The sequence below is a fragment of the Castor canadensis genome, chromosome 7 (assembly GCF_047511655.1).
Source record: "Castor canadensis chromosome 7, mCasCan1.hap1v2, whole genome shotgun sequence".
Classification (NCBI taxonomy): Eukaryota; Metazoa; Chordata; class Mammalia; order Rodentia; family Castoridae; genus Castor; species Castor canadensis.
The window spans coordinates 151,618,405-151,629,056 of record NC_133392.1 but is presented as its reverse complement, the minus strand read 5'-3'; the positions used below and the strand labels follow the sequence as shown (position 1 = coordinate 151,629,056).

The 10,652-nt window shown below is 50.0% G+C and overlaps 1 protein-coding gene across 2 annotated transcripts in view; it reads left to right on the top strand.

Annotated features, from left to right (window-relative positions):
* Positions 1-668: 668 nt before the first annotated feature.
* The window catches only part of Plekhm2 (pleckstrin homology and RUN domain containing M2), a 36,219-nt gene continuing 26,235 nt past the window's right edge, over positions 669-10,652 (top strand). The window contains exon 1 of one of the 2 annotated variants that reach the window (XM_020173227.2): positions 669-808. In XM_020173227.2, coding sequence (XP_020028816.1) covers positions 749-808 — 60 coding nt within the window. In that variant the 5' untranslated portion in view covers positions 669-748. The remainder of the gene's footprint in view (positions 809-10,652) is intronic. The other variant, XM_020173226.2, reaches the window with a different exon arrangement.

The following is a 10,652-nucleotide window of genomic DNA, read 5'->3' as shown; positions in this document are numbered from 1 at the left end:
GAAAGGGCACGAGTGGCCTGGAGGAGGAGGTGGGCTCTGGAGGCAGGTCAGGTGGGGGTTCTGGCACTCTAGGCTGCTCACATCCGGGCGCCTGGCCTGCACAGTGAGGGGCCGGGAGGTGGCCAGGTGGGCCCCGTGGACTGAGAGGGGTCCTCTGGCTGGCGGGGGCGGGGCTTCGCATCCTGGGCGTCCGTGCGTGTGTCCTGGTCGCCGGGTGGGGAGCGCCAGGAGCTCTGAGGAGTGCTTGGGCGGTGGACACCGAGTGTGTCAGGCCTGGTCCGGGGGCTTCCGAGGGTTCCGGGGTCCGTGTTCGTCCCCAGTGTCTCTGAGGGGCGCGGACTGTGGGGATTCCCGGGGTCTCCGAGGGCCCCGGGGTCCACCGCGCCCAGGTCCGTTTGGGTCCCGGGCCCGGAGCCTCGGCGCGGACGCGGCATGGCGGCGCTCGGGTCCCGCCGGCCCTGGCGCCGCCCCGCCTGACTGACATCAGTTCCTGCCGCCGCCGCCGCCGCCGCCGCCACCGCCGCGCACAGCCCGCGGCCTCCTTCCCCGCCGGCCGCGCTCGGGAGCCGCCGGGCCGCGGCGGAGCGAGGGCCCGGGCGGAGCGAGGGCCGGGCGGCGGGCGCCGGGCCCCGCGGCCGGCACGACGGAGACCCCGCACGGCCGGCGGCAGCGGTTGGCGGCGGCCCCGGGCCCCCGGCGCGGGAAGCGGCGGCGGGGCGGCGGCGGCGGCGGCGGAGGCGGCGGCGCCATGGAGCCGCGGGAGGTGAAGGACCGGATCCTGGAGAACATCTCGTTGTCGGTGAAGAAGGTGAGCGCGGCCTCCTCTCCCCGCCGGGCCCTTCCCTGCCCAGCGCCCCCGCGTCTGTCGCTGGGACCCGGGCCACCGCCCTTCCCCTCGCAGCCTCCGGACCCCCGGGCCCTGGCGGGGAAGCGGCTCACGTGAGCGCCCGGCTCGGAGCTATTTTGAAAGAACAAAGTTGAGGTCCGCATCCTCGGAGCTCGGGCGCGGGCCCGGGGCCTGCCTTCCCGGAGAGGCGACCCGCCCGTGTCCGCGGCCCGGGGACCGCGGGATGCTCCGGGAGGACCGCTTGCAGCATCCCCGCGGGACCTGCCGCATCCTCCGCCAGGGCGCAGGCCGAGCGGCGAGCCGCCTGGGCTGACCCCGCCGCGGGTCCCGGCGACACTGCCGCGAGCGATCCTGCTTCAGGGTGGCAGTTTCCAAAGGGCTCATTGCACAGTTTTGATGGAGAACCTAAGGAGTCGGTGATTGCATTTCGATGCGTGATTCGTGGATCCGCCTGACACCGCTCGCACCTGCTGGGGGGCTTGCCCAAGCAGGGATCCTTGATTCCAGCACTAGGGAGGCTAAGACAGGAGGATCAAGAGGTCAAGAGTTCAAGGCCAGCCTGGGCTGCACAGCGAGCCCTGATCTTTGGGGGAAAAAAAAAAAAGGAAGCATGTTTTTGTGATGAAGTCAGCTCATCTGAAAACAAAAATCTCCCATGCTGGAAGGCAGAATTCATAGTCACTGAAAACCTAAATAGTCAATAATGGATTTTTGAATTCCTGGCTCACCTGATTGGCTCAGAAACTAGGGGGTGGGGGGCTTTGCTTGGATAGGGGGAATTTTTACTACCTAAAGGAACCAAAACAAGGTTATTGATTAAATCACCATACTTATAAATACCTGTGTTTTCCCCCACTTACGTTCCTCAAAATTAACACAGGTAAGCAGTTTTACCTTTTGTAAAGACAAATGCGGCTTATTTAAAAAAAAAAAAGACTCCAAGTAATCTTTCTAAAATGTTTTGCTAGGGCTGATGGAGTAGCTCAAGTGGTAGAGCTCCTGCTTAGCAATTGTGAGGCTCTGAGTTCAGACCCCAGTACTGCAAAAATACAATACAATAAAATAGCCCTTTAAAAGCTAGGCGTGACATGCAGAGGTCCAGCATGAGTTTTGTTTGTTCCATTTTCCTGAGCTTTCCTAATACAATGGGGCCTGGATTTGCTTACTCAAGGCGTGCCTGGGATGAGCCAATACTTTGTTAAGAAGCAGTGCATCTTTCATAATGGGAAAGAAAACAAGACTGCTGACCTTCCCAAAACCAATCTGGGCTGATGAAGGCTCCCAGCAGGCCAAGGATTATTGTCTTTGGATTTCAAACAAATAAATGGGGAACATCCCCAACACAGAGGTGGTAGACATGGGCACCTCATCACAGAGGTAAATCTGAACCATTAAAAGGCAGGGATCCATTCTGTACATTAGACTGTCTGTCTTTAGGAAGAGTGGAGTGTGTTTGCCAAAATGCTTATAGATTATGCTTTGAATAATGTATTTTATTGAGCTGTATGTATTGTACCCCATAGTAGGTAAGTTGTACACTAGAAGCTGGGAGTCCTTCCCTGGGTGCACTCCAAGCAAAGGCACGCCTAACTTCATGGTTGAGAACACAACTCTGGAGCCCAGATGCCTGAGTTGAATCCTCACCCTGCCCATTAATAGCTGGTAACCTTGGGCAAGTTCCTTAACCTTCCCATGCCTCTGCTTCCTCATCTGAAAAGCTGCGATAAAAGTAGGGTTATAAAGATTTAATGGAAGTGCATAGAGTGTTTAGCATGGTGCCTGACACAGTCTTAATAAGTGGTAGCATTTTATTTGTGGTAGAGCCACCTCCTTGCTTTTACAAGATCTGAAGACAGTGCCTCCCACCTTCGTGTTGGGACATCATGATAGCCACCTCCTTTGTATGCTTGGTCCAGACAACTGCTGTATGGTTCTTGCCTCATGAAATGCATTAGGCTTTCTGAATCAGTAATAGGATTTAGTTTGGCTACAGCTGTAGATGTTGAGGGCTAGAAGCCTTGGGATCAGATTTGCCCTTGAATGCCAGTCTCACACAGATTTGTTATATAGCACCTTGAGAAATGCTTTGCCTGTTTCCCCCTCCTACCAAGAAAATGATCTTTACAGCACTTTTTTTTTTATTTTTTTGTGGGACTTGGTATGAACTCAGGGCTTCATGCTTGCAAAGCAGACACTACTACTTGAGCCACACCTCTAGTACGTTTTGCTCGGTTATTTTGGAGACGAGGTCTCAAGAATTATTAGCCTAGGCTAGCCTTGAACTGTGATCCTCCTGATCTCAGTCTCCAAAGTAGTTAGGATTACAGGCGAGAGCCACCTGTGCCCAAGTACTGGTCCTTTTTAAAGGCTGTTGCGTGAAGAAAGTGAGATGTGCATTGCTGCCAACAAAGATCTGCTGTGTATTACGATGTTTGCAAAGAGTGTTTTCCAACTCTTTATTGAAATATACTTAGGGAAGAATGCACTGATGTTAAGCATACAGCTTCATGAGTCCTCACAGTGAACACAGCCACATGTCCAGACTCAGACCAAGGAAAGGACATACCCATCATCCCAAAAGCCCTCCTCGTCCCTCCTGCCAAAACTGCATCCTCAAATGTACCCAGTATCACTAAGCCATGCTGTTGAGTTCAGCTATATTCACACCTAACTTTGAGAAGCTGAACATACACTGTAATACCAGAGAAGTAAAACAGCCATTGTCTCATCCAAATCCAAAGAAACCTGGGTTCTCATATGGAGGCAGGATTCTGAGGGTTAGGGGGAACTGGAGAGTTTGATAGCACAAATGAATGAAAATGACAGCAATAAAAAGCCAGTTGAAGCTGGGCACTGGCAGCTCATGCCTGTAATCCTGGCTACTTGGGAGGCTGAGATCAGGAGGACCAAGGTTCCAGGCCAGCTAGCACAAATAGCTTGTGAGACCCTATTTCCAAAATAACCAGACTCACACTCTGCAAGTGTGAGGCTCTGATTTCAAACCCCAGTCCTACTAAAAGAAAAAAAAAAGCTCAAGCACATAGTGGTGTACGCCTGTAGTCCCAGCAGGAAAATCAAAACTACAAGTGCAGAGTGGGCTACACAGCAAACACCTTGTCTCAATAAGAAAGTTCCATATGCTTGGAAAGGGAGCTAGTAGAGAACTATTCCGAGCGCTGCTAAGAAAGCCTGTGGTGGCTGCGTTGTTAAATGTACAGCACGGGGGCAGAATTGGCGTGTGACTCTACTGAGTGGTGCAGCCTCCAGAGAGGGAAGGCAGAGAATTTCAGAATTTCATTGTTTTGAGGAGCAAATCTGTAGCATATTTGTGTGGTGTGAGCAATGGCTCTGTGCTATGAGAAGCAGCCTCGGCCCTCCCGCAGTTTGTGTGTTGGTTGGGACTTAACCATGTCTTGACAAATTGGTAAAACTTGGAGAAGGAGAGGCTGTGGCATTCTAGCTAGAAGGGACATCTCCAAAGAAGTGGGGCTCCCCAGGTGTCTTCGAGAGACTGTGAGGAGACAGACCAGTCTCGGGAGTACCAGGGATGTGCTAGAGGCGACTGGAATGTGCTCTCTGGGAAACCATGCAGCCTAGTGATAAACATACAGTCGCAAAGGTACACATACCTACATCTGGGTTGGAACTTGGATTTGTCATTGACCATTATGATCCTGGCAAATAACTGGGATTCTGTTAGCCTCAGCAGTCAAAGCCTGCTCACAGTGTCATAATGAAAATTCAAGTCCGTGAGATAATACACTCACAGTGTTTAGCGAGATGCCTAGCACACAGGCCTAACCACCATATTAACTGCCATTATTACCTGCAGTTTTTAGTGAAAATCTTTTGGTACACTTCTCTGTAAACTTTCTCTTAAGAATAGCTGGTGAATATTTCCAGGGCATATGGTCTTTGTTGAAACTACTCAGTTCTGCCCCAGTAGCTCAAAAGCAACCATATATGTGTGGGTGTGGTTGTGTTCCAGCAAACCTTTACAGAAATAGGTAGCAGGCTGGATTTGGCCCACAGGCGGTGGTTTTATATATATATGTGTGTGTGCAGCACCAAGAAAAGTCCTGGCCCATGTAGGCTGGGGGTCACTTTCAGAGAAATTATGTGACTAGGCCTGGTTAACCAAATCTCTATTATAGCTGTGGCTTTTTATTTTTTTAGGAATAAAAAAGACCTTGGGCTGGTAGAATGGCTCAAGTGGTAGAGCACTTACTTGCCTGGCAAGTACAAAGTCCTGAGTTCAAACCCAAGTACCACCAAAAAAAAAAAGAAAAAAAGACCTTGATAGACTATCCTTTGATTTTTTTTTTCTTTACTGAGGTTTTTGTGTGTGTGTGTGTGTGTGTGTGTGTGTGTGTGTGTGTGTGTGTGTGTGTTGGTTATTTTTGAGAAAGGGTCACTCTTTATTCCCTTGGTCAGCCTGGATCTGGATCCTCCTATTTGTGCTTCCCTGTGTAGCTGGGATGACCAGTGCACGCCACTGCACCCAGACATTGATTGAGATGAGGTCTTGAGAACTATTTGGAGGATCAAGCCTTGATCCTCCAAATCTCTGCCTCCCAAGTAGCTAGGATTACAGGTTTGAGCTCGGCTCTGCTTATAGCTGTATCTTTGCCCATGACATTAGGCTTGTGGAGTTAGGACTTGGTGAATCCCATCGTATGTCCGAGTATTCAGTTACTTAAAATATTACTGTGCAGCTTCCTTAGGTCCTCAGTGATCTATGCCCTAGGGAGGTCACAGTGAACAAGACAGATTAAGGTCCCTGCCCTCATGGAGGTGACATTCTAGTAAAAGATGAGGAATAAATTAGTAGATAGGCAAATCCACAGCTGCTTTCAGATTGTGGCAAGTGTCACCCAGGCATTAGACAGATGTGGTAAGTACTCTGCAGGAAGTTAGCTTGGAGGAGATGATTAGGGAAGACTTCCCTAAAGCAGTGACATTGCATCCAGCAAGGAACATTGACCAGGATGAGAGAAGGAAAATTATCCTAAGGAAACAAATAGTAGTTTTAAAAACACACAAATAGCTCAACTGACCCTTCTTCCCCTCTCCTTAAGCAGGACAAGTGAATCATAAGACAACACCAGTGGCACAGTGACTGCTCCTGCCGTCTCTGCCCTTTGTCTTCCCCCTGCCCACCAATTTGGGCTCTGAGAGAGGTTCTATTTCTGGCAGGAGGCTGCCTGTTGGGATCCCGGGTCACCAGTGACCAGGCTGCAGCTGTTGCCTGGCCCAACCTGCCAACACTGATGAAGAGGCCACTCTGGGGAGGGGGCTTCTCCCCGTCTTTCTGCTCCTTCAGATAGGTTAGCTGTGCTGGTACAGTGAGAATGAGCGAAGGCAGCTCATTCCACAGAGGGCTTGCCGGTTAGGTTTATGTGAGAATTATGTTGACCGTTTGGTTTAGATCAATAGTTTTGTTCTCTGTAGGAGAAAGTGTGCTGAAAACCCCCAAGGACCTGAGTCACCAAGGCAAAGATCTAAATGAAATACGTCTGCACACACGTCTTATAAAGTTAAGGTCCTCTCCCTGCTTGTCCCCCACAGCCTGATGCTGGCCATAGCTTTGTCCTTTTTTTTCTGCCAAAGAATAGAGGCTGGGAAGAACCTGAAGGCCCCTTCCTAGGGACCACATAGTGTGTCCAGCGCTCCGACCCATGGGTCACCCCACCCAGGCCCAGGAATAGATGCTAGTGGAGAAGTGATGACTGCTTTCTCAGAGCCCTGCCCATTCAGTTTATAATATGGTTCACCTTTCATGAAATGCTTCTTTGACGTCACATTTCTGTGACACTGTGGTCCTTCTCACCCCATCTCAGAGCACTCCAGGGCTATCTCCCTGAGCTTGGCTGTAGCTTAGGCCCATCCATATTTAAAGGCCCTGTTGTGATCGTTCTGGGCCCAGCGGAAACTCATCTGCACCTGAGCTTTGAGAGAGACAGGTCACCTGCTGTCAACAGTGGCTTCCCTGTTCAACTGGGTTGACCAAGGCTGACTCTTTTGGGTCACTGGGCAGTCCCAGCTCACTCTCTGGAGTGTCAGGTGGAGCCATGGTGATTCCCATGAGTCTCCCTCAAAACTCATCTAGCTGGAGCCCAGTGTGAAAAGAAATGTGTATGAAAACTGAAACCCTGCTGCCAGCTGGTAAAAATCCTAGGTCTGGAAGCACATGTTGAGTAGGGGTGGTTTGGCTAAGAGCATTAGGAGAGGAGCCGGAATTCAGAGTGAGTGTTGTGGGGAGCAGAAGGCTGGCATTTCTGGGTGCCTCGGGCTCCTGGGCAGGCCATTCTTCCCTCTGAGTCTATAGTGCTTGTCTCAGCCTCAGGATTCACCACCATGGCAAGGGCATGTTGCTGCCCTTTTGTCCAAGGAAAGCACAGGGGATCTCCTCCCTCATGCCAGAAATCTCTCCCAGGTGGCCTCACTGGGGGCAAAGCAGCTTTTTAGGTGGCATCTGGAATCCTGCCCTGCAACATGGAGTGAGCAACTCTGTACCCAGAGCTGGCCTTCTGGAGAATTCAACCGAGGCAGCAGCACTGGGTGATTTCCAGCCTACCCTCCTGTTCCTCGACTAAGGTGTGAAAGTCCAGGGACTTCTGTGTGAGGCAGGAGAGTGAGGACAGTTTCTGGAAGAACCCTTTTGACTGGGGCTGAATGTTCAGATCACTGCTGTGTTGGTTATTATAACCACCCAGGAACCTGAGAGTGTCTTCTCTCTTCTAGCCAGTGAAGTAGCTGCCCTGTTGCAGGGACATTCTTCCCCAGTTTGTGTGTTTGTCATTTATCTTTTCGCTCTTTGCTTTTACGTGTTTGCAAACATTACAGAAATGCACAAAAAAGAAAGTATTAGTTTCCTATAATTCCCCCCTCTTCCCCGAATAACTACTTAATAGTTGGAGCTAATAGGATCTGAGAAATCCAGTGATGTGTGAGAACAAAGAAGGGACTGGTACACACTTGAAATCCACAAAAATCCTCCAACCTAGTTTTTGGGAGTAGTCGCCTGCAGTGTTCAGGCCTTCACTGCAAGTTCTTTGTTTTGGTGTTCACAGGCTGCTGTGGCGTGTTAAGAGGAAGAAGCACAGTGGAATCACAGGAATCCTTATATTTTGTTTCTATTCATTCAGCACAGGCTGTGTGCCAGGCCCTGTGCTCTGCACCTACACACCTGTCCTCGGTCAGCCATAGCACAAACTCAGGGTGGCCAGGCTGTCAAATACACAAGGGAAGTGAGTTCAGGAAAGTAACTCTTCCAAAGCCATAAAGCTTAGAACCGGGCATAGAACCATTTTTCTGGCTTTTCCTCTTTTTGTTTCTCTGGGCCTTTTCTATGTCCATGATGTCTGGCCTTTTTTTTGTGTGAAGGGTTTTTTCAAGATAGGGTCCCTAGGACTATTTTCCTGGGCTGGTTTTGAACTGCTGTCCTCATGATGCCTGCCTCCTGAGTAGCTAGGATTACAGGTGTGAGCCACAAGTTCCAGGCAATGATGTCTGTCTTAAAATGAAACAGGTCATGTGTCCCACGGGTTTGTCTTGTGGGCTGGTTCTCCATAAAGCTGTCTGAGCGTTTGACAGATTTGTTGAGTGACTCTTAGGTGCTAAGTGCTCTTCAGTCACTAGGAATTGGCAGTGAGCAAATCCTGTGATACCCCTGCTGCTGGGGGCTTATGTTCTAGAAGACAGAGCCTTTAGATAAGTTCTAGTGGATAGCTGAAAACCCCATGCCCTCCCTAGCATCCTTCAGTAATCATGGATTTGTAAACGCAGGAGGTTCCTAGCATGCTTCCTTGCCCTGTATTCTCCTTTCCAGCCTGTCAAGAATCTGAGGATAATGCATGGGCCTTGGAATAGGGGCAAGGGTCCCTGCTGTGTCCTCCAGCCTCGCTCTGGGTGTAGACAGTAACTTTGGTGGGTCACTGTCACCATTTTCCTTTAGCAGCATACCAGCTGGGTGGGGGAAGCACTTATGAGGTCATGTGGTAGGCACAGCAGAGGGAGGAAAGGGGAAGTGAAAGATGAACATAGAAGTGGCTAAGTCCAAATCTTTCAAAGACTGGTTTAAATGAGGTTTTAAAAAATCCCCTGTCCTCCCAGTGTTGCCTACACACTGAGTGTGAGTGCTCAGAAAATAGGGCAGGGTTTCTGCCAGTGCCTGCTTCCTGTCCGACCACAGAAGCATGGAGTAGAATTGGGTACACTGTGTATTATTTCAGGCCACTGTCTGGCTTTTAGAACTCTGATGTTTTCCTAGGAACCTGTTGTCAGAACCTCTCACTGTTTTTCTCCCACCCTGAAAGACATCCTGGGTCCCTCCAAGAGTGGTCAAAGCCCTGGTTCCTAGGTAGAGGAATTACGGTACCTTAAGGCTTAGCCACTTCTACCTAGAAATAGAAGCACTAACTGCTTTACTGTTTATTTATTTATTTTTTCTCTCTACAGCACTGGGGCTTGCACTCAGGGCCTACATCTTGAGCCACTCCACCAGTCCTTTTTTTGTGTTGGGTATTTTTTGAGAAAGGGTTTTGTGAACTATTTGCCCAGGGCTGACTTTGAACCGAGATTCTCCTGATCTCTGCCTCCTCACCAGCGTCTGGCTTTTTGATTTTTTTTTTTTTTTAAGTGCTAGGGATCATACCTAGGGCCTTGTGCATGCTAGGCAAGCATTCTACCACTGAGCTACAGCCCAGCCCGTGCTTCTAGAAACCATACAAATTACCCGAGAGATCTGTCCTCCTCAGTCATCATTATTCCTGCATCTCAATGGAAGCACAGGAAAGTGAAACGTGTGGGTAATTCCAGAACTGGCTCCTTCGTATTTTCTTCCTGTGTGTTTTCTGCAAAGCCGCTAGCAGAGCGGAGTGCCTATAGCTCTCCAGCAAGGACTGTGAGCAGTGGGTTGGGAGGTAGGGAAAGAAAGCTGTCAACTGGCTGTTTTATTTGGCGGCAAATGCATGGTCAAGAAGCCTTAATTTCACCAAACTTATTTGAAGAGCAATGCAGGCTATGGCAAACAAACCCTTTATGTCAGCTGAGTGGGGGTAGTCAGTTCAAGGATGCCACATAGCCTGGGTACAGGCGCTTCCTAGGTAGGGACTTTGGCTGCCCTCTGGAGCCACTGAAAGATGGTGCTGTTCGTGCCCACTGAGGATTCTGAATCTCAGGGCCTCTGGCTGGTGATCTCTGAGCTCTCTAGCTCGATAGGCCACTGAAACTGGCTGTCACTGGCAGTATTTTCCAGGCTAAGGAAGGGTGGAATCTTAAGGATTTTTCTTTTCTTTGTCAGCACTGGGGCTTGAACTCAGAGCCTCACACTTGCTAGGCAGACATTCTACTACTTGAGCCATACCTTCAGTCCTTTTTGTATTGGCTTTTTTTTTTTTTTTTTTTTTTTTTTTTGCTGTACTGGGGCTTGAACTGAGGGCCTACGCCTTGAGCTACTCCGCCAGCCCTTTTTTGTGAAGGGTTTTTTTGAGCTGGAGTCTCATGAACTATTTGCCCAGGCTGGCCTTGAACTGTGATCCTACTGATCTCTGCCTCCAGAGAAGCTAGGGTTACAGGTGTGATCCATTGTTCCCTGACACATGTATTTAGTTCTTTAAAGGGGTAGTTTGAGGGCTGGAGTTGTGACTCAAGAGGTAGAGCACCTGTCTAGTGAAGCCCTGAGTTCAAATCTCCGTACCATACACAAAAAAAATTTGGAGGGTGATTTGGTTTGAGGCACAGTCCTCCCTTCCTTCCTGTTCTACCTCTGGATTTCTAATTCCTGGACCTGGACTTGGAGACT